This window comes from Mustela nivalis (assembly GCF_964662115.1).
Source record: "Mustela nivalis genome assembly, chromosome: 6".
NCBI lineage: Eukaryota > Metazoa > Chordata > Mammalia > Carnivora > Mustelidae > Mustela > Mustela nivalis.
The window spans coordinates 77299833-77323807 of record NC_139025.1 but is presented as its reverse complement, the minus strand read 5'-3'; the positions used below and the strand labels follow the sequence as shown (position 1 = coordinate 77323807).

At 47.1% G+C, this 23975-nt stretch overlaps 2 protein-coding genes across 4 annotated transcripts in view; both read right to left on the bottom strand.

The window, feature by feature from the left end:
- Positions 1-23975, bottom strand: part of GABPB1 (GA binding protein transcription factor subunit beta 1) — a 975210-nt gene that overhangs the window by 861112 nt on the left and 90123 nt on the right. The window lies entirely within an intron of this gene.
- HDC (histidine decarboxylase) lies at positions 158-23948 on the bottom strand. Its single transcript, XM_082734784.1, has 12 exons — positions 23693-23948; positions 21009-21181; positions 17299-17412; positions 16236-16358; positions 13782-13916; positions 13184-13327; positions 12658-12724; positions 11667-11829; positions 11485-11575; positions 7321-7419; positions 1367-1468; positions 158-1223 (listed from the first exon to the last, which is right to left on the bottom strand). Exons 1-12 carry the CDS (start codon positions 23721-23723, stop codon positions 474-476), a joined length of 1992 nt encoding a protein of 663 aa, XP_082590910.1. The 5' UTR covers positions 23724-23948; the 3' UTR covers positions 158-473.

The window sequence follows — 23975 nt, the reverse complement described above, 5'->3', positions numbered from 1 at the left end:
TTCATACCAAGTGCTCCTCCAAAGTCATTCTTTCAGAGTTAAATCCACATCTTCAACATCCTGAAAAGTAGACTCCGTAAGCACATACATTAAGGCTCCAGGATGAGCTCTGATGAATTAGCCAATTTCTCAGTAGTCAATTAAGTCACACAGGATATTTTTTCAGGGACAAGTACAATTTATTTCTACATTGTATCTCATATCACAAGCTGAACCACAGAAGGTGCCTGTCAGTACCCTTCCTGGGGTCCTTTCATTCTGACCAGATGGCTGGGACCTTCTGTACCATGCTGGCTTAAGATACCATTTGTATCTTATCATGGGTCACGAACCTCTGTGAGAATCTGATAAAACGATGGGTTCTCTCTTAAGAAAAATGCACATACACATAAGCGCACAAATTCAGCATATAATTTTGAAGGACTCAGCAATTGCCTGAAACACATTCTTGGATTCTGACTGAAACCCCTGGTCTAAACCATTGCCTGCAGAGGGCAACAGGGTAACTGGAGCCCACACTGAGAGCTACATTCAGGAAAGCTTGGGACACTGTAAAACTTGATGAGTTTTTTGAAGGCACTTTTCTTCAGCATCATCATCTCTTCTGGGAACCTAGAGAAGATTCTGGCCCTAGAGGAGCCACCATTCTTCATAGAGCCCTCCGTGGGCAGCGGCTTCTGAACACTCACAGGCATGCTGTTGCAACTGAAGGAACGCACTGCCTTCTTCTTATTTTGTACGGACAAGTAATTGAACAGGAAGGAGGACAGCTTGTGCTTGGTGACATCTGGAGCCTCTTCGGAAAAGCAGTCATCATCAAGTGGGTCCAGGAGGGTTTCAAGATGGCAGCTGTCTTCCCTTTTCATAGGACTGGCTCCTACACGCTGAGGCTGCTTGATGATCTTCCTGGCCTGCGCTAGGTCAGAGCCCGCCCCATTGGAAGACTGAAGGGACGTTCCATTGGCCAAGGCTCTGGGGCCTGTGGTTTGGGGGATGAGGTTCCCAACCTGAGGGCTAGGTTGGGAAGTACAGTGCTGACTCAGGACAAGAGTAGCAGCGTCTTGAATGAGATTCCAGTCTCTCAGGATGTCCTCTCTGGTGGTGAACTGGGATGTCACAGTGAAACGAATGATCAGTTTGTCCTGGACAGTGGCCGGGATGAGGAAGAGACGGCCAGCTTTAGCTATTTCCTTTAATACACTTTCTGTGAGACAATTAGGACCCTGTTTAAAGAATAAAGAGAAATGACATCTATGTCATGTCCCCCTAAGCACCCCCAGAAGCCCAGTATTTATAGATCCAAGAGGCTGAACAACCATCAACTAACATAATTATAAGCCATGGGATACGGCATTACTGGCATTACCTTTAGACGAAAAACCACCAGGCCAAGGTGCCTCTTGGCAGGAATTTCAAAGGAAGGGTCATTCCTGACCAGAGACTCAAAATATTTTGCCATTTCAGTGCCCTAAAATTGTAAATATAGAGAGAACTGAGATTAATAATCAGGAAAGGGACAATTCCACATAAAGTTTCACACTGCTAAATGGGTTTAAACGGGACACCTTTGAGCCACAGAGTTCTGAATGGCTTCTGCCTGATTTTCTCCATTTGATGTAGCTCATATTCCAAGCTGGAAAACCTCCTGTGAACAATGTCCTATGGCTTGTCATCCTCAGATCCACCTCAGGAACTCATTTCTGAGGGCCCTCTTTCAGCTCAGCTCCAGAGCCAGAAGGCATGTGTTTTGCCATCAGTGAAATCTGGCCTCAGATCCTGGGCTTCACAGGTTTTTGACTGGTCAAGGTAGCAAGCGAGGGCCAAAGTCCAGCCCATTGTCTGCATTCCCAGCCAGGTCCTTTGTATAGGCTGGATCTGCCCAGAGGAAGAGATTCTTGTTTTCACAGTATGTAGAGGCACCATGTGGGTTCTCAACAGCCCTGTCCTTATCCTAAGCCTACGTCTCTCCCTTGCCTCTCAAACCTTTTCATACCTTCCCCATACCTCACACACTGTTTCATGACCCCCTCTTTTTTTTTTCCCCATTCCACGAGGAATATATTTTTTATACATCCTCCCCACATACACCATAGAAAACTCTCAGGGCACGTTGGTGGCTCAGTCCATTGAGCACCTGCCTTCAGCTCAGGTCATGATCTCAGGGTCCTGGGATCGAGTCCCACATCAGTTTCTCTGCTTGGCAGGGAAGACTGCTTCTCCCTCTCCCTCAGTGGTCTCTCTCTCTCTCTCTTAAATTAATAAAGAAAATATTTTAGGGGCACCTGGGTGGCTCAGTGGGTTAAAGTCTCTGCCTTCAGCTCAGGTCATGATCCCAGAGTCTTGGGATCAAGTCCCACATCGGGCTCTCTGCTCAGCAGGAAGCTGGCTTCCTCCTCTCTCTCTCTGCCTGCCTCTCTGCCTACTTCTGCTCTCTGTCAAAAAAATAAACAAAATCTTAAAAAAAGAAAAAAAAAACTTTTAAAAAAAGAAAAAGAAAGAAAGAGGGAGTGAAGAAAGAAAGAAGGAAGGAAGGAAGCTCTCTGCACCAGTTTAACAAGCACAGAATTTCTCTTTGGGATGAGGGGGAAGTTCTGGAAATAGTAATGATGGTTGCACATGTTGGGAGCATACCTAATGTCACTGAATTGTACACTTAAAAATGGTTAAAATGGGAGTTCCTGAGCGGCTCAGTGGGTTAAAGCCTCTGCCTTCAGCTCAGGTCATGATCCCAGGGCCCTGGGATCAAGCCCCACATCGGGCTCTCTACTCAGCATGGAACCTGCTTCCTCCTCTCTCTGCCTGCCTCTCTGCCTACTTGTGATCTCTGTCTGTCAAATAAATAAATAAAATCCTTTTAAAAACGGTTAATATTGTCATTTTTACCTTAGGGATATTTTCCCACAATAAAAAAAATTTTTTAACGTTGTACCATATTAATCCTTCATTGAAGTTTATGTCATTTTTTTATTTCCTTTTTTTTTAAACCTAAGATTATTAACTAAACAAGGACAGGACTTACCTTTTCTTTCATTTCTAAAAAGTTTCTTCAAGCATCCAGAAGGATCTCAATAAAATATTTGCTAATTGCTCTCACCTGGTTCTCATCGAATCACCTGGTTCTCAGACTTGATACTCAATTTCAAGAGAACTCAAAAGATTTTAGCTAATCACACCACTTTTGCCCCAGTTTCTCAATTTCAGACATTACACAGTCAGTTATACAACGCATACACTTGGCATACAGACAGTCCATCACTGACTGCACTAGGTCAAGTTTAGTTTTTTCTTTTTTTTTTTTAAGATGTTATTTATTTATTTGACAGACAGAAATCACAAGCAGGCAGAGAGGCAGGCAGAGAGAAGGGGGAGGAAGCAGGCTCCCCGCTGAGCAGAGAGCTCTATCCCAGGACCCTGAGACCATGACCTGAACCGAAGGTAGAGGCCTAACCCACTGAGCCACCCAGGTGCCCCCAAGTTTAGTTTTTTTTTTTTTTTTTTTTTAAAGATTTTATTTATTTATTTGACAGAGAGAAATCACAAGTAGGTAGAGAGGCAGGCAGAGAGAGAGAGGAGGAAGCAGGCTCTCTGGGAGCCCGATGCGGGACTCGATCCCAGGACCCCGAGATCATGACCCGAGCCGAAGGCAGCAGCTTAACCACTGAGCCACCCAGGCGCCCCCAAGTTTAGTTTTAATAGAAAAGTTGATAAAGCTGATATCAAGGGGCACCTGGGTGGCTCAGTCGGTTAAGCGTCTGCCTTCAGCTCAGGTCACAATCCCAAGGTTCTGGGATCAAGCCCCATGTTGGGCTCCCTGCTCTGCGAGGAGCCTGCTTCTCCCTCTCCTGCTCCCCCTTCTTTGCTTTCTCTCTCTCTCTCTGTCAAATAAATAACATTTTAAAAATAAATAAATAAATAAGGGGCGCCTAGGTGGCTCAGTGGGTTAAAGCCTCTGCCTTCAGCTCAGGTCATGATCTCAGGATCCTGGGATCGAGCCCCGCATCGGGCTCTCTGCTCAGCAGTGAGCCTGCTTCCCCCCACACCCCTGCCTGCCTGCCTTTCTGCCTACTTGTGATCTCTGCCTGTCAAATAAATAAATATCTTTTAAAATTAATTAATTAATTAATTAATTAAATAAAGCTGATACCAAGCAGGATGTGGTCAGGTGGGCCCAGCTGTTACACCGGAAGAAAAAGCAGGAAGGATGTTGGAGGACCTCTCTTTCCTTGAGTACACTGGGGTCTTTTTTTTCTTTCTTTTTAGGTTTTGATCTATTCTCTTTAAGCATCTAATCTCAAAGACTTATCATACCCTACATGGTCGCATACTTTCTTACTTTCTTTTCTTCCCCATGTTCATGCCACACTCTTGTTCTTCTGTCTTAACTTCTCCATTTTCTAAAAGGGGCTCAGGGAAAGGGACTTCCCCGAGGTACAAGGGGCAGAAGCCAGGTCTCCTGGTCACCAAGTATGGGCACTTTCCACCATGTTCTGCTTGCTCTCCCACCTCCCAGCCTACAACGTAAGCTGGTTGTGACAAGGTAGACACAGGGGCCAGGGGAGAGGGGAAAAACTCAGCACCGCTGCCAGCAGAAACCACCTTCACAGATGAAGAGGGCATGGCTACTACCCGTGCCCTGAACCAATCTAGGTCAAGGGCAGGCAGACTAGAGCTACAAGGCCAAATACCGCGCTTTCCTGGAACATAGCCATGCCTATTTATTTTTGTATTGTCTACCGTGGCTTTTGTGCTACAGTGTCAGAATTGAATAGTTACAACAGAAACAGTATGGCCTGCAAAGCCAAAAACAGTTACTGTCTGTCTTTTACAGAAAAAGTTGGCCAATCCCAACTGTAGGTGGTAGAAAATGATGAATGATGATGATGATGATGTTAATGAGAACAGTCATCTATTACCATTAGAAGAAGGGGGAAAATGGAGGAGTGGGGAGGGGAAGAAAGGGGGAGAAGCAGAGGAAGGAGGAGGAGGAGGAAAGGAAAGAAAGAATCTTCATTGAGTACTTAAATGTGTATTAGGTCCCATACTAAGTAAGGTTTTTATATGTATCATCATTTAATCATCACCATTAAACTTTGATAGGTATTATCATTTTCCCATCTTATAAATCAGGAAGCCAAACACAGAAAGTTTAAGTAATTTGCCCAAGGTCACCAAATAGTAAAGGGTAGAACAGAAAAATCAACCCCAGTTTCCATTCTCTAAAGCAATACTGTATTACAGCTCTCTGTGAGATACACATCTCAGTTTTATATAACCTCCAAGAGCTCACGTAGTAGAAGATAACCCAAAATTGTGCAGAGAAAAGGACTTCCACTCTTGAGCGGTGTAATTACCATCTCTGAACCCCACTTATAATATGGGGCTGGTCAGGGTGCCCATTCCAAGCATTGTTGTAAGAATCTGATGAAACAGTAGGAGGTGTTTTAAAAATTTAAGACACTATGCAAGTAATAATTATCTCAGTCAAGTTGAAAAAATAAAATTAATTCACAACAACTCTGTTTTGGTCTACCCCTTACTGCTGTGGGACATTGGTAACCTGTGAGCTCCGTTTTAAAAGAGTGCCAAGGAAGCACAAGCCTTTAACAACATTTGGAGAACAGAAAGCAATCCAGAAGGGCAAAGCACAGGGGAAAGTACAGAGGCTGACTGAGCACACAGCTGTAACGGGTCAGTGAGAAGCCTGAGCTGAAATAGAGGCTCCTACCCAGGTCCCTGACAGCCAAGCCCAGAAGTGTGGGTCTAACGTCGGGAGTCGGGGAACGGATGGGAATTCAGAGCTTTGACTTGCAAGAGGAGCATTAGGGGAGCTGGGCAGACCTACACGCTGGATATCCAGTCCTAAGTTGTAAGCGAAAGAGCTTTCCTGGTAACTTGTAACCTCCACTGTCTCATTTCCCAGCCACTACCTCCAGTCTCGAGTCTGAGGATCTAGAGAGAGGACGCAGTGCCTGATGTCCTGCACTACATGCCCCGTGACAGCCACTCAAGGATAAACACCCAGTGGCCAAACACCTGGATGTTTATTACGAATGTCAAATCACCAACCATAAACCAGCCATGCTTACTGCTTTGACCATTTCATTTGGGTTTGTGCTTATCTCATGAGGAAGAAATTCCCTAAAGGGAAGGTGGAAGGGAAAAGACAAACAGAGTAATAACGACAATGTCTTTGAACTTTCCCATGGCTTTTATCAGTGGCTTTGCCTTACTCATAGGCACTCAGAGAAACGAGTGAAAAATGCTACTAGGGGCCCCTGAATGGCTCAGTTGGTAAAGCAGCTGCCTTTGGCTCAGGTCATGATCCTGGAGTCCCAGGAATGAGTCCTGCATTGGGCTCCCTGCTCAGCCAGAGAGTCTGCTTCTCCCTCTGACCCTCCCCACCTCATGCTCTCTCTCTCTCCCTTTCTCTCTCATTCTCCCTTTCTCTTAAATAAATAAAATCTTTTTTTAAAAAAATGCTACTAGGGGCGCCTGGGTGGCTCAGTGGGTTAAAGTCTCTGCCCTCGGCTCAGGTCATGATCCCAGGGTCCTGGGATCGAGCCCTGCATCGGGCTCTTCGCACAGCGGGGAGCTTGCTTATACCCCTCTCTCTCTCTGCCTGCTAATGATCTCTGTCTGTCAAATAAATAAATAAAAATATTTTTTTAAAAAAATGCTACTAGCCAAAATTCTTAGTCAAGTCCCACTTCTATCATGAAGAATACAACAGAGAGACGGTGCCTGTCTCACTCACTTCTGGGTTTTATTTCTAGCACAATGATTCTGTTGTTGTTGTTGTTGATGATTTGGGTTAAAATAAATGATACCAAATAGACCTTCTGTAAATAGGCACCGATATGATACAGAGAGGTTTGTTCCAGACTTGGTAGGTCTACATGTCCAAGCCAGAAGAGCCGTGTCTCAGACATAACCATAAGGGACACAAATTTTCAGGCTTTTGTGATAATCAGAGTAATTTATAGAAAGATATGTTCCTACCCCAGACACACAAGCTGCCCTTTGTTTTATTTTCTTTCTCTCTCTGCAAAACAGGCTCTCAGGCCATCATTCCCCCGGTGCGTGGTGACTAACAGAAGGAGTAATGAGACCCTCCGCAGGGGAGCAGACAGCAGATAGCCCCCCCACCCCCGGTGTCATGTTCTTACTCAGGGTCCCTCTAGCTAACAAAGAAATGGCTACCCTGAATAATCAAGTCCCAGGAGCCCAAGAACAGGCCCAGACACCTGAGCCATACACCGCAGGTCCCCTGGGCAGAAGCCAGCTTTCCTTCCCACAAGGACACACAGCAAGACTACATACATGTCTGACGTGCGCTTGAAGATTCTTCACACCAAAGGACCGAATCACGAACCAGAGTTTGATAGAGCGAAACCGGCGGCTCAGGGGGATCTGCCAGTGCTGGAACAAAGGCACAAGGGCTGATGAATACAGGCAAGAGCCCTGCTCCCTTACACACTCCTTACCCTGCCTGTCCTGCCCTCCAGGGATAGACGGTGTCACCATGACTCTGGAAGTTGTTGCTAAGAAGAAGCCAAGACTAGTTACCCAAAGGATGTCCTGTCATGGGACCAAATCCTGGGGAAGGTGGCCAATATCTACCCTTGTCCAAGAGCATGGCAAGTGGAAACCAAGTCCATGACCCTGAACCAAGGAGAAGCCATTTTGCTTCAAAATGCTGCTTTCAACCTTTCATCTCAGGCCAAAATTCAAGATGGGGCAATGTATTTTTCTTCTTGAAAAGAACCTAAGTTTCTCAAATTGCAGGGAATGAAGTTCTATTTCTATCACCCCCACCCCCCAAAATGTAAAGAACAGTGCTTAAGGGCTGGGACACTATAGCCCCACAGACCTGGGTTTCTTCTCGGGCTCTTCCTGGGTGATGCCCACCCCACCCCCCAGTGGGGTGGTGATGCCACCCCACTGGCTCTTCGTGAGACCGAGAATGAGCAGCACCTCCGATGGAAGTGGCTTGAAGGGAATCAATTGAGAAGAGCTTCGCCAGAAGTCATCAGCAAGCGGTAGCTATTTAGGTGATAAAAATGCAAGCTACAGATAGATCACAGCAGTCTTTCTACCTAGAGCCCCGATGATCATTATTTAATCTCACTGTCTGGTCACAACTTCTTCCTGGGACACTCCTGTGACATTCCTGTGCCCTCAGGAGCCATGACTCCAGCTTTCAGGTTTCAAATGAGCCTCCACATCCGGGCTCCTGTGAAACTAAAATTGACCCTTTGTTCCTGGTAACCAAATCAACAGAGTTTAAAGTTCAAGGCATGGACACCCTAGATTGAAACATTTTCAAAACAATTTTAAACTTGTTTCACACATCTCAAACAAACCAAAGGGTTTGGAAAACACTGATGGTTGCCCTGATGAGTAATGTGTTTTCTAGTGACCTCTTCTTCAAATGCCAGAAAGCTTTACCAAAATTTCTGTTGACTGAAAATAAATATTTGTCCCACTGATATTTATGTACTCATCCACAGGATTACCAAAACCTTGAAAATGTGCTCACCTTCACCCTTCACACTCACTTCCTGACCTGGGCAGGGGCACTCTCCCTTTGGGGACACTGCTCCATTGTGGATGGACAATGTTTCTCCTATGTCAAGTACTAAGCCTCTGTTTTCCAGCTTGGGGACTTGTGCTTACCGGCAGAGGGCATCAAAACCTGAGCACAGGACAAAATCCCTGGGACAGGGAAAGCAGTCAAAAACTCCATCCCTTATTAGAGGAACACTCTAGAATAACAAAACATGGCTTCCCAAATGGTTATGGCTAATCCGCTACTTTATCTCACCAGCAAATTAAAATGAGAGGCAAAGACTATTTTATTTTTTATTTCTTCACACTCTATTCATATCCCCGGTTGTTCCTCTTGTCACTATTCCAAAATCAATCCGTGCTGACCCAGCTAGATGATAGTCTCAGTTAGAGCAGGAAATTTGGACATAGAAAAGGTGATGTGGCGCTTCTTTAACTCAAGACATCCCCAAGCCTCCTCTGTGTCCTTCTGAGGTTTTGCAGCCACAGGCAAGACAATGCCCCCATCCACTAGTGGGAGCTTGATGTTAGAAAATGTAGCCCTGATTTTAGGTGGTGTCGGGCTCAGGGATGAGGTTCCTAAGCCTTCTCTCCCAGGATGCTGCTTATTTCTGGCTCGTCTCAAACATGGCTGCTCTTCTGTTTAAAGTTACAGCCACCTGGGGAGAAAGAGCCTGGGTCAGAGCAGCAGTGAAGACTTTCAGGATCACAACAGATGAAGGCTTCCATTTTCTAGAAGTTTCTTTGAGACTTGGAAATGGAATCCAGAGATTTAAAGGTGGGGGAAGGAAATGCATAAATTCACACCTTCTGGAGAGAGACTATAAATAATAATGTTCCCCAGACCACTGTTAAGAAAGGTAGAATTCAATATTTTTTTTTATAAAATGTTATCGAGAAGAGAAAGAACATCATAAAATCTCCAAACTGATGGGAACGAGCCACAGAAAGACCTTGGGACACTGGTGGGAACAAATAAGCAAACAAAAGGTAACAGGAGATCCAAAATGGGGGAAGGTAAGATAATGCTCTTAAGTGATGATGATCCAAATACACTTATAGGAGAATGAGTATCATTTCCCATTTCACACTCAAGAAAGAAACTTAGAATTATCCCTGAAGAGATCTGCCCCTTAGAATGCTGCGGAAATGTTTTTTAATTAAAAAATTGCTGAAAACCTACCAGACAGGGCAATGAAGATGAAAGAACCATTATTTGTCTACTTTTATCAGCGTCTTGGGGGTCTGTAAGCTTACAGACCCACTCCAATCAAAAAAGGAAAATATGGCAATGTACATCATAGATGACATTGACAATTTCCTAGTGGGGGGGTGGCGTGGCAGGGAGGAATCTAGAGTGTGTTATTAGCTGACACCTGATTCCAAAGGGCATTTAAAAAGTGACAGCATCGATTGCAAAGTGTATGGTAGCAAGCATTTTCCTCACTAAAAAATTCTCCTCCTTGAAAAAAGAAGCTTGTATTTGCTGATCAAAATGGACTTGAGAGATCTGCCATGAAAAGCCCAAGCTTTTCCTCTGGGGGCTCCTTCCCCTCATGAGCCTCACCTCTAAAGGTAACCAGAGTCAACCACTTGTGAATAAAGGAAATCTTGATCCCTTTTGAAAAATAAAGAAGAAGAAGAAGAAGAAGAAGCAGACTCAGAAATGTAAAGGAAGTCTGAGCTGGTCTGAGGGAGAATAAGCAATGCAATCAAGAGACGACAGAGCTATTATTTTAGGACTAAAAGGCCAAGACAGTTCAGTTGTCCAAGGAGACAAGACAGAAGCTTCTCTTTACAGACTGAATCACGGACCTCAGGCACTGTTCTCTCTGCCTCACTGCTTTAATTCATTTAACCTCATGACAAGCCTTAGAACCCAATATTAGTATCATCATCCTCATTTTACAGATGAGGGACCAAGACAGAGAGGCTAAGTCATTTGACCAAGGTCACACAGGTTAGTAAATTGAGGAACAACAGGCCAGCTGGCTTAAGGACCTCAACGCGTAACCATTCTCCAGCGAAATCTCTGCAGCTTCAAAGAAGAATTTTTAGCAATACTACCCCTACCATTAATTGAGTAACTGCCACATTCCTAGGACTGTGTTAAGTGATTTACGTGTATGTTCCCATTTCACCCTCACAGCCTCCCTATGCCCATCTTACAGATGAGGAAGCCACAGCTCAGAGAGGGCAGCTGAGTTTCCCAAAGGCCCACAGCTGGGGTAGCATTTCAAACCAAGCTCACCTACTCTGCTCTGCTGCCTCCCCTTGGCCACAGATATAACTTGTTCACATCTCTGTCTCCTCTACAACTAAAGGAAAGGTTCCTCTTCAAACTGAGGGGTAAATCTCAAGAATCCATTTCCCCAGGAGCTAGTACAGGTTGAGAATGTGGGCAGATTCAAGAGACGGATGTGCAGCTAGCTGAGAAGGCCACGACTAGTTGGAGAAGCTCAGGAAGAATGCCTGTGCCCCACCACCTCCCGTGGAGCCTCCCACCATGACACAACGCCCTGGGGACAAAACATGAAGGAGATTCAAGCAAGGAGCCTCCTTCCCTACCCACAGAGATTCTCCACCCTACCCTGCTGCTGGGCAGTAAGCAGAGCAGATTATCCAAGCTGGAGACAGAAGGGAATGGACCCACTCGTGGTAGAAGAGGCATCTTTGGGGAGTAAGGAATGCCACGCATATTCAGGAAATGGCCATACTACCTCAGAGGTTGGTCTCATTTTCTAGGCTTTTTAACAGTCTTCTTGGGTTTCATTCTATATGCTTAGAAACTGAAGGCAAACAGCAACATATTATGGGATGGGCTCACAATATGCCAGTTTCGGACAGAAGCCAACATGAAGGAGACCTTCCGGGGTCAGGAGCAGTCCATCCCAGAGACCGCTTCTGGCCACTCACCATGAAGTCAGTGGCCATGCCTGAGTTGGCATGCCTGAGGTAGATGGGGTTCACGCTGAAGGTCTGCTGCAGCTTGTACTTGTCCTTGACCCTGTGGGTTACCAAGCAGGCATTAGTGGCTGAGGCCTCTCCAGAGGGAGCAAAGCTTTCCCAAGGGCTGGAAGCTTGGCTGCCACACTCACCAGAAGCCAGTGCAGTCAAAATGCACCATCATCCACTTGGAAGGATTAAAGGTGAAGGAATCGGCATACTCGATGCCCTTCAGAAACCCCCGGAACTCAGGGCACAGGAAGGCAGTGCCTGCGTAGGCAGCATCGATGTGGAGCCACAGTCCCTCACTGGCACCTGAGGAGGCAAAGGTCGCCTGGCTGGGAGGCAGGACTGGGGGTGGGGGCTTGCCACCAGCCAGCTCAAAGTCATCTTGTACCTGGTATAGTGGCTGGTGGGCTTCAAGAGAAGAGAAGAAAGGCTGGCCCGCTCCAGCTGGAGGAGCTGGCAAGGCACGGGGAGATGAGGGTGGGAGCAAGGGTGGGGGCCTCCTAAGGGAAAATCCATGGAGCCACAACTGGCCTGTTGCTCTCACTGGCCAGAGGGTCAGCACTTCCTGGGCATCAACCTAGAAGTTCCTGGCACAGAAAGCAACTCCCTACTGGCCCGGAGGGCAGGGTTAAGGCATCTGATACAAACGTTCCAGCGGGGATATCTCTCTCTCTTAGAGGGTTTCTTGCTTGGGGATTTTATGCAATCCCAAATGGGATTTCTTCTCCACCTCTATCTTCCCCCATGGTTTTCCCCACCCTACCATTTTCCTTTCCTTAGCCTAGAATAGCAAATGTTCCATGGTGCCTCCTTCACCCTGTGTTTCGCATATGGCCTACTCTAGGTTTGGACGTACACGTGAGAGGGCAAGAGAACCTGAGACTCTCCCACTGCTGCTTCCTTGAGAGGATGCAAGGCAAGGGCTGGGGGGATTTCTAACCCCCTGGTCCACTGCTGGGAAAAGCAGGGCTCTGGCTGCCTTGTGACAGGTGGCTTCTGGGGCTCTTCTTCAGCTCTCTGCACTGACCCAAGACGGGGAAGATAATGCCATGGAGCTAGTTTCAGGTTCTTGCTCTAAGGGAACATTCTAAAGTTCATGACTTATCTTCCTAGCCAGACAAGGCAGACACTTACAGATGGGGCCCAGCTCTGACAGGCAGTCAAATGCACAGACCCCAGTGGTCCCCAGTGTTGCACACACCTGAAGAAAAATCAAGGAAGTTAATGGTTAATGTGGGAAGGTGGGCTCATGTGACACAGTTGGCCTGGAAAAAAAAAAGACTGAACCATAGTATTATCGATCCTACCCATCCCACTGGAACAGCATGTATTTCACATTACACTTTACCATGACCTACAGTAAGAAATACAATTTATAGAACAATCTAGTACAAACGTGCATTTGAAGGAAAGTTCCACCAAACCAGACTACTCTGGTTACAGGAATGCGCTCTGAGAGTTTCTGTTCTTATTTGTTTCTTGTACAGATTATGACCCACAAAATTTATTTCTTAACACACCAACAAGTAGCAACTCATAACTTATAAAATGTTGTCCTTTTTTTTTTTTTTTTCAGCATGTTACTTGCCTAAATTCTGCCCAAATTCCTTCCTCGCCCCCAGGTCCTATCATTCTAAGCTAAGAACTCGTTCTAACTTACAAAAACAGGCACCAAGCCCCGCTCCTTGTCTTCCTTAATGGCTTTCTGAAGAGCTTCCCCTCGGAGTGAGAAGTTGTCATCCACAGGCAGAAACTTCATCTTCACCAGGGAAATCAAACCAGCTTTCTCCACTGAGGAGTGAGCCTAGAAGGACCATGGAAACCTGTTAGCCAAGTCCCCCCGGGGTTGCGCACCCCCCCCCCCCAGGAACTGCTGAAGCCAGACTAGGCGAATCAAAATAACATTTGCTGTGTGTCCTAGAGAGGACTTCTGAGGCCTGTGCCGCCCTGAGCTCTAGCCTATTCATGTCTAGAAAAAAATTACTCAAGAACTATGACTCCAGGGGCACCTGGGTGGCTCAGTGGATTAAGCCGCTGCCTTCAGCTCAGGTCATGATCTCAGGGTCCTGGGATCGAGTCCCGCATCGGGCTCTCTGCTCAGCAGGGAGCTTGCTTCCCTTCCTCTCTCTCTGGCTGCCTCTTTGTCTACTTGTGATTTCTGTCAAATAAATCTTTAAAAAAAAAAAAAAAAAAAAAAGAACTATGACTCCAGAAGCCAAGCGCCAACTTCAGGATTTGGCCTGTATTGGGCAACTCACCTGGTCAGAGGCATAGGCAATGAGCCGGGCGTTCAGGGAGGACTCGTCTGTCCCGGGTTCAGATGCTTTCATTTCCAGGATTTTGTCCTTCCTCGCTGCCAGCAAGGCAATCAAGGTAGACTCACTCACTGTGCTCTGTAGTGGAAGAAGGATTATCAGGGGCAGCCTCTTCCTCTGGTGCCCCGGCATATTCCCCTGGCTCCTGCCTGAAGGGCTGTTCTTTCTCACAGACCTGTCCCACATTCTCCATTCACTGCACCCTGTGCCTCTCCTCCAACTGACCAGGGAAGTGATGAAAGCAAATTTGCACCTAATACCAACACCTTTATTTAGAGAGGCCACAGAGACCAAAAAGAGAATGTTCAGCCTCTGCTAGATAGAAATTTGCCTATAGATATGTTTGCTCCCCATGTAAACTTGCTAAAAAATAAAGAGCCTTTAATTTATTCATTTTAGGCATGGAACTAGAGCTTGTTTCTAAAGGGACATTCCTGAGAGAGGGGGTCCTGGTTTAATCTGAGAGGCTGGTCACTCTGGCCTTGGCTCTGTTGCCGATGGGTCCTGTGATCTCGGGCTAACACTGTCCCTCTGGGAGACTCTTTTCCGCTGGCCTCCCAGAGTGGGAGTACTGATTATCCAAATGAAGGCTGGATAGGATTTTGTTCTGGCCATGTCTGTGGGCACCCTGTGGGCCCCTCAGCAACCTCACAGAATTCTTACAGGTTTCTCAACATTCATTCACTCAGTCTTTGGTGTCTTTTCTTCTTGAACTCTTCCCACAGCTATAGCTCCCTGCTAAAAAGACCTAGCAGAGGGTGTTAACAGCAGAAGAGTAGTAAGAATAACAATGCTACCTTCCATCTACTTAGCTATCCAGGGTCTACAAAACGTTCTGTCATCCCACTGTCTCCTCAATAAACCACTCTAGGGTGCTTGTGATTCCCACCTACAGACAAGGACAGCAACGCTCAGAGATGTTACAGGACTGAACCAAGTTCACAGGGCTGATGATACAGGAGGAAGCGTCCCTTGGATGTAGATGAGTGTGTGTTTAAATCCTTTCTTTCACTTACCAGCCGGCCAGCTGAGGCAGGCTTTCAACCTCCCTGAGCTCCAGGGCTCTTATCTCAAAGATTGGTGATGATACTGTTTACCTACAGAGTCCTTGAGATAATTAAATGAAAAGCAAAGTCAGGTACAGCAGACATTTAGCATGTCCCCCAGATACACTGTCTGCAGTTGTAACTATCTCCACACAACCCAGAAGGTCCACAGCATGCAGCAATTTTCCTTTAGTCTTGTTGCAAGACTGCAGAGAAAGAGCAAGTCACTGAGCTAGCAATGAGTCCAGCAAACTGTCCAGGTCTCATCCCAGAGCAGCATGGCTATTTTTATTTTAAAGAAGGTCTCACTTAGGGACATCTGGGTGGCTCAGTCAGTTAAGTGTCTGCCTTCAGCTCAGGTCATGATCCCAGAGTCCCAGAGCCTGCTTCTCCCTTTCTAACTTCCCCTGCTTGTGTGTGCTCTCTCTCTCTCTCTCTGTCAAATAAATAAATAAAATCTTTAAAAGAAGAAGGAGGAGGAGGAGGAGGGGGAAGAGGAGTAAGGGGAGGAGGGGGAGAAGAAAAGGAGGAAGAGGAGGAAGAAAAGGGGCTCATTGAACGTTCATATCCACTCTCTGAGGAAAATATTGTTGCTATATTATTTATTATTATCTCTATCTTATAGTTTATAAAACCAGAAAAATTGTGTATTAGAGTAGAAGTCAAGAATTGTTGGGTCCTCAAAGGTCTCACAACCAAGCCCTCATAAATGTAGAGGGTTTCTAGATGCAGAAGTACCCAGCAGTATGCACAATCTATGCGAGACACCCAGCAAGCTAGACCATATGGGTGGCTCTTAACAAGACAAGAAATCTTTGAGGAACTCTCATTTGACAGATACCCAAATGATAGGGCTGTAGGATAAGGTAAATCAATTTATGGGGCTCATTTTTCTCACTGCCCAGGGTCTCCTGGACCCAGGAGGGAGGGCAGGAAGTCTCTACTTGCCTTCTCTTTCCCTTTCCCCAAAAGGTGTTAAATGAGACAAGGAAGGGGAGGGGTCAGGTGAGAAACGAAGACACCTGAATCCAGCAATACTGGAAATGTGATCATGGGTGGACTTGTGAATCTTTTTTGAAGAAAAAAGGGAAAAAGGAAGAGTGGAGGTGGCAGCCTCCGTGAGAGTGGTGACCGCGGAGGTGGCGGTGGCTCTGATAGCGGACTGGGCAATTGTGGCGGCCATCAGGATAATGACGACGGTTAAGGGCAAGGGGATGATGGCAGTGATAGTGGTGGAGGGGATGACGTGGGGGGACCTCTGTGGAAAATAGGAGAAGGCCCTCTGCGGGGTTCAGCTTATCATTCACCCGTCTGCCCCCCAAGCTGGGAGGAGCTCTGCCAAGGTAGGCACCTGTAAGACGCCTCCTCCCTGGCTGCCGGGGTGGTGGTGCAGAAAGTGCTCCGGGAGTCCCAGCATTTTCGCCAGCCAGTCCATGACGTTCATCTCCAGCTCCGTGCATGCAGGGCTGGAGGCCTGCAAGACAGAAAGCAGCTTCGTCCAGGAAGTCCCTGGACACCAAGATTGCACCCCTCCCCCTGCCCCATCAGCCCCAGAAACACATGTCTCTGCCCTGGCCCTCCCTGGTCCCCATGCTATCAGTGGGAACCTGACCTATCTTCCCCCTGGACAAGAGCTCAGTGTCAGGCCCTATGCCCCATTCTCACCCCATCCTCTGACAAACTGTAGGGGCGAAAGACATAGGGCTTTGGATCGCTGCCCCTCCTCAACCAGCAGGAGTCTTTCCTAACTCCCACTGTTCTATGGAGAAACAGCCCTAGAAATGATGGCTTGCATTTGGCTTCCCTAGTCCCTAAAATACCCAGCTGAGCATCCTGAAAGCCAAGGGCAAGCTTTAGGACTAAGAAAGAAAGCACTCCTTCCTGGAAAAGATAGCAGCTCCCCTCAGCCTCCGCTCCCAGCTGTTCCTTCCCCTGACACACCCTATAACAGGTCAGGCTTAAAATATAAATCTGTTCTTGGAGGCTTCTGGTGCAATTTAAAGCCGCTCAGCCCTTAGGGAATTATTAAGGGGAGCCTGAGGATAGATCCCTAAACCCTCACAGACAAGAGCACAGAGGCCAAAGTGCCTACTGAGGATCACAAACTGTGGCAATAACCAGATCTCAGTCCAAATGTCATCTCTGTCTCTGTGCACTGTGTGATCCTGGGGAGGTGAAGTTATCCAAGCCTCAATTTCTTTATCTACAAAAAAAATGGACCACTACTCATGATGCCCTAGGGTTAGAGGATAAGATGAGATAGTTTCTACAAAGTTCAAAGAATGTAGCCATTGTTCATATTTAACTTAGAACCCCCATTCAGAGATCAGGACAAGATATGCCTGCCCCAGCATGTCACTTTCTGCTACATGTCCAGCGGCCACCAGTTAACAGCTACGGCCATGGTTACTCACCCAGGTGAATCCCAAGCAGTTGATGGCATCGGCCAGCATGTCCCCCAGCAGCGATGGCCAAGAGGTGAGGGCTGGGTAGTAGGCGTGCATGTGGGGACTTTGCCAGTGTACCACCTGGAGGGACAGCATGTCCATGTGTGGCACCAGGAGGCATGTTTGGGAGGCTTCCCTCTACCAGAGACCCTCCCTGGTCACTCTAGAGATGGGCGGACACTTGAAAGACAGTCAAGTAAATGACACAACTCCATAAAAATACAACATATTCATGGTGTTCTTGCCACCCACCCCCATTTCTCATCTTCTATGCTATTTCATCAGTGGAGCCTATGTACGTATGCCAAGACCAGAAGGGAATATGCAAAATGAAAATCAGTATAGTAATTAGGGCTGTGGATTTTTGAAGAGTGCTCACATTAGTTTCCACTGCTTATCCCCCATGCCATCCCTGCCCAGCAATAAAAGGAAGAGGAGACTATGAGCTCCAGAAGAAGAAGTTGCTTGTCCTAACCAGTTTCTTGCAAAAAGTGTCCTTTGTTTTGTGGATCTCCAAGCAATCTGGGCACACAGCTCCTGCGGGGAGTCAGTGTGAATGGATTCAAAGCTGTCCTCCACTTCCCAGTGAAGTTGGGGAAAGGAGAGAAAAGAGCAGGAACTGCCGGCTCACAGGCCTGGGACCCCTACCTCCAAATTTAAGCCCTAGGCCCACAGTCAGACTGAAGAGCCAGGTGAAAGCAGAAGCTAGATGGACAGAGAGGGCCCTACCATAATGGGCTCATTGGCCTCATTAATTATCTAATCTGGCTTCATCTCCCTGTTGATGAAGATGCCCTGCTCACTTCTGAATTCATGCTTGTGAGCAATGCTGTGTCTCCTGACAAGTAGGCATGTCCCATACTGATAGGACCTTCCAAAACCTGCTAATTCCTAGAAAGCTACAAAATACTCATTTCCTCCACAAACCCTTTCCCAGTTCCCCAGCTCCTCTGAAACTTTCTCTGAACCCATGGAACCCTGTCATTCTAGATGTCCAATCCTACTGAGAACTCATTAGTCAACATCTTTGTGTATCAATATTTAGTGTGCAGAAATTCTTGTAATCCCTCATTGGCAAGGACAATGTCCTAGAAAGTGTGTGTGGTAGAAGGAGCATAATATTCAAGTCCAAGGACACAGGTTCCAGTCCTACCTTTGTCCCTAACCAGCTGTGAGACTTTGTAGGTTTATCGTGAAGCTAAGGAACTTAAGCTCCAAGGTCCCGTGTTTGTATGGGTCTTTTTGAGAAAGATACTTAATTTTATTTTCTTACAAGGGATCTCAAAATGTATATATGATGCAGATCCCATTAAAAACAGGATACTCCTCTGCACCTTTCTTAATTTTAGTTTCCCATCATAAAATAAATCCAGGAAAATAAATGTTTCCTGGGGTTGTCATGTGGACCGGTCTGGGAGGAGATTTGCAAAATGTAAAGCACTAACGTAAATGGTGAGTTAATCACATGGTGATAGACTCATCATATAATCTGACTTGACTCTTAGATAATCAGACCTCTTCCTCTGATTTTCGCTAGGCGAAATGTGTGGAAGGTAAGGACGGAATCTTCCATTTTCCCATACTTCATCTTATTTAATTCTCACAGTACCCATGAGATAAGTTCCCCCATTACCCCCATTTCACAGATGAGAATCAGAACCAGCTAGTGCGAAGCAGCATCCCCATGATCACAAACACCTCACAGGGACAGATGACAGTGCCAAGACAGAAACCCAGGGCTGTCTGCCCCCAGGACCCAAGCAAGAAGACATCCTGCCTTCTCTCCCTGTGCTGCTCTCTCTCCCCCATGAATTGCAGAGGAGGTTTTTCTAACCAGAGTCAGAATTAAAGCAGAAGGGAAGTTCATCTCTTTGTGTCTAGGAGATGGCAGGGAGGGAAAAGTCAGTCCAGTCTTCAATGAGGTGCTGGTCAACATGAGAAAGCAAAGGGCCAACCGAGTTCAGGCCGTCTCTCAGAGGCGTTGGAAGACTGGGCCCTCTTTATCGGTGTCCCTAGTGACAGTATTTTGGAAACCCCAAAGAAGGGCTTCCATCCCCTAACCCTATCAAGAGACAATTATCTGTTCTTACAATATAAATATGATAAGATAAGCCAGAGGAACCCTTATCAAGAACAGACAGAACTCTCCTTCCAGAAATGAGCCTCTCTGGCCACACCCCCAGCAACTGCGGGAATTGCAATCAATGAATCAGCTCATTTCTGCCTCCTCTGACAGTTGCTCTCAGCCTCACTACCAAATTACAGTTGGTCCCTCAACAGATTATATTTTACAGAATGAAATCCATGAGATAATCTTATCGGGGCACTAGCCTCCTGGGTAAAGCTTTACGATATGGAAATTTTCAAAAGATGCTTGTGAAATAGACTGAGTGGTCAGAGAGAGGTGAGTAATGGGCTTTATTCAAACTTGCCAACCAATACGGCTGCACAAAGCTTGGATAACTTGTCATCCCTGCCTCCGGGCATATTTCTGTCCCATCTGAAGCTTTGAGGGGATGATGGAAGCAAATCCCAAGTCAGTCCTGGGAGGTCTCTGAACACATGCGGTTCAGGACACCAATGCCCCAAGAAGACAGAGTGAAGGGAACAGCCTGTGTGTTGGGGTCCCACTGAAGGGCGGCGCCTGGGTGCACAGGGTCAGGCTAGAGCACTCAGTCGGCGCAGATGATCAGTGTAGGAGAAGGAGCCTATGGAATGAGACTGTCTCAGGGCTAAAATCTTGGATCCACCAGACTATAAATTCTGTAACTTTGAGAAAACAATTAACATCCTGGAGGCTCAGGTTCCTCATTTGTGAAACAGGGAGTGTAGGATCACTATAGGATAGAACAAGCCAGTCTGCAACGTGGCTTGTCCAGGGCCCGGCATGTGACACGGCGCTCAGTAAAAGGCAGCCCTTCTGAGGGAGGAGGGCTGGTGTTCTCACTTTTAGCATGAACACCTTGGCACAGCTCGTTGCCCCTGGTGGCCAGGGACAGCATCCCAGCCCACAGAGGCCACAGCGCAAGCAACAGCTGGTCTCTGTCTGCTCCCTGGTCCCCGCCAGTGCTGTTACCAGGCCGGACTCCTTGTCACGGGGAGTACAGATGATTCAGGGAAAGCTCCTTTCTACTCTTGAAAAGCAGCTCAAGCGTGAGACCTCCCCTTGGTGGGGAAGGACACTGTTCCCACCTCCAGGAGGAGAGAGCAGGGGGTGACAGGTCTCACTCAGCTCCCTGGGCCTCTCTAGGTGACAAGCAGGTACCCTCAGGGAGGGTGTAGTCTCGGCCTCCTTCCCGCCCTGCAGCCAGTCTCCGCGTTGGGTGGGACTTCAGGGACTGTCTTCAGCCTCCTCTCTCTGCCTTGCTCTCCACATTGGCCTTTCCCCTCAGGCCCAATTTTCACTCTTACCTCATTCCATTTGATTTCCATGCATCCGTCAGACAAGACCCTGAGGTGAAGGGCTAACGCCCTCCGGCCTCCCATCCAGCCCCACAGGGCAGCCCTGGCCTCAGAAACCTAAGTTCAAAGCCCTGGCCCTCCACATGCTCACACAACAGGCTGGCACATTGGTGCCCAAGTGGCAGTCTGACCCACGACAGGCCTCTCTTCAGGCCTAGTGCCTGCCCTCCACTGCCCCAAAACCCAGAATTGCCCTTGTGGGGACTGTATCTCACCCCAGGCATGATGATTCGCTCGATGTCCCCAAAGATGCTGTCCCAGCTGTCAGGCTCTTCGGGCGCACTCTCGGGCAGCTGGGCTCGCAGGTAACCAGGCCGGACGTCTGGAGTCACACGCCGCTCCCGCACGGTGCTCAGGTACTGACAGATGTAATCCACCATCTGTTTTCCTACAAGAGAGGAGGAGACAGCCGCCTCATGTCCCCCCACTGGGCCTGGCCAATCCCTGTCCCACCCCCTCGGGTCAGGAACAAGAGACTTGGTGAAGAAGGAGGTGGATTCGTGGACTGATGGGGAGAAGTCCTGATCCCTAGCACCAGCCGTGTCTTCAGAATTTAAAAATAAGTGAAGGTGGCGGTGCTCAGTCAGTAGAGCATGTGAGGTTGTGGGTTCTCGTCCAGCGTTTGTTGGGGGTAGAGATTACTTAAAATAAAAAATGGGTGAGGGGTTGCCAGTTAGGCTACAAGCTTTTGGTTTCAGCTCAGGTTATGATCTGAGGGTCATGGGACTGAGCCCTGCATCAGACTCCAATCAGTCGGTTTGATCTCTCCCTCTCCCTATCTCCCTCGCCATGCAACCCACCTCCCCAACTCCCTCTCTCTCAAATAAATAAATAAATCTTTTTTTTTAAATGAATGAAAAAATAAGTGAGGGCATGAATGACTGAGGGGGTGGAGTGTGGGAGTGAACAAATGAACCAGAGAGAAAATCATGAACTATAAAACTCAAGCACTAAAGTAAAATACTTATTTTTCCTCCCCTTTCCCTTATCCATATCAACTTTGACTCTCTCTCCTACCTTTCTTTTCTTCTCCAAAACAGAACATCTCATTAATTCTCTACCTTACAGGTTTAGTAGAAGCTCTGTAGCTCTTTCTGTCCAAAAACTGTTACACACACACACACACACACACACACACACTATACTCTTCGTTAGCACAGAAGCTAAGCTCCCCTGCCAGGTTCTGACACAAGCTGAAAAATCTACTTGCTCACTATTCCCGCTGGACCAATAGTTTCGCACTTCTCGACCCCATGGACTTCTTTGAAAATCTGATGAAAACTATGGGCTTGCGCGCGCGCGCGCGCACACACACACACACACACACACACACAGTGTATAATTTCAGAGGTTCATGAAATCCCTAAAGCACAACATAGACCCAGACCAGGAACCCTGCACTAGCCTGAAGTTCTGGGGAAATGCAATGTCTTTTTGTTTATTTGTGTCCAGTATTAAATTCCTGCTAGTTGGCATATATTGTATTATTCATTTTGGGAGTATGCAAGACCAGGTCTTAATAACTCAGTTTCCCTCACTCTCTTTGCACCAATACCTCAATGCTTAGGACATTTCTTAGATGCTTAAAAAAAAAGAATGAACAAATACATAAGGAAGAAAAATAGCCAATCCAAATACTCTGAACTGCCTCTAAATTATTTACTTTTTTTCCTCCCCTTTCATTTCTTCAGGACAGGGCTTCAGTCTTCAGACAGAGTGCCTATGTCTCTCCCTCCCTCCAAGTCCCTCTGTCTCTCTGTCTCTCTCTCTCTCTCTCTGTTTCTCTCCCTTTCTGCATCTGTGTGTTCATCTCTCTCTCTCCCTGTCTCTCTCAGTATCTGTAATTGCTTCTTAGGATTCTTTAGGCTTCTCTTTCCCTGCAAAAAAATAAAATAAGATAAAACAGAGAGAAAAAGGAACCTGATTTTTTGCCTCTACACCAGCTCACATAAGATTCTCATGAGCAGGACCAAACTCAGAAATAAACTGGGAAAGGAACAAAGGGAGATTTGAACACCCTTCCCTCTCCTCCAATCCTCCCACAGCCACTGCCTCTCACAACTGCACTAGCACCCCAGCAGGGCTCTACAAAACTGGACCTGCCCATCACTGGTCCAGGAGCAACAGGAAATGTAATTGTGCTGGACACAGAGGCTGGATGTCCGTGGGAACCTGCTTGTGGCTCTTGGGAAGCCCGGGGAATAAGCGAGTGCCGGCTTGAATGCAAAGGCTGCTACTACTTAGTGAGTTAGGTGCGGATGGAGGAGAGAGGAAAAGCTGGACCTAACATGCGACAATACCTTAAGACAAAGAAATTTCAGGCAACATAACTTATCCCTGGGGGGAAGGATATAAAAAGTCCCAGAAAGAAAAATTAGAAGCCACTACCTCCTGCCTGCTTAAGGAGCGATGCCCGGAAAACAGGCTAACCATTTGGATTCTCCCATTCCTTAAGGCTTGCGATATAGTAGCTGCTCACTAAATATTTATGAAATGAAGGACTAAGTGAAAGAAGAGCACTGACAGATTCACACATAGAGACATGAATATACAGCAGTGACTACAGAACACTTGGAGAAATTTTTTCTGCTTCAGAACGTGAATAATCCCCTTTCCCTAGTAAGTGGATCAGGAATCTAAATCCTCTCTTTGTGAGAAAGGGGACAGGACAGCTGAAACTTGGGAGAGTGGGAGAAGGACAGGGAGAGGGAGAATGAAAGAGAGGTTGAGAAAGTTTTCAATTCTGGGGTCCCGCAGTCCTTCCTCAGGAAAAATTTTGTGGAAACCAACTCTCAGAGGGCAATTCTACTGCTCCAGTCAAACGACAGCCCCTCACCCCCAAAGCTAAGGGCAGACCACCAGCCCTGTTCCTAGAGAACAACAGGGGTGCCCTCCTCACCTCTCTCTCTGTACTCCTCGGGCTCCATCATCTCTCTGGGGCTGCGGCAGCGGCTGCGTTGCCTTCTCACAGACGGACTCGGAGGAGGTGGAGGACGTACTCCTGGGCAGCCAGTGTGGGACCTTTATTTAAAAGGTTCCCCCTCCTTCCACTTTAGCCCCACCCTTCAAAGGCCCTTCCTCTAGGCTTCATGAACCCCACCCCTTTTTTCCCCAATTCTGATCAAGAGATCCAGGATAAAAGGCCTTTCTAAATTAAACAGTGCGCTTAGCAACCCAAACCT

What these genes read in the sequence shown, in the direction of transcription:
- HDC (XM_082734784.1), bottom strand. Translation starts at nt 23,723, where the DNA reads ATGATGGAGCCCGAGGAGTACAGAGAGAGAG. An exon ending in GGGGCTTGGTGCCTGTTTTT is followed by an intron (nt 12,725 to 13,183) that starts GTAAGTTAGAAC and finishes ATTTTTCTTCAG; the next exon opens with GTGTGTGCAACACTGGGGAC. An exon ending in GTCAGAGCTGGGCCCCATCT is followed by an intron (nt 11,830 to 12,657) that starts GTAAGTGTCTGC and finishes TTGCCTCCTCAG; the next exon opens with GTGCCAGTGAGGGACTGTGG.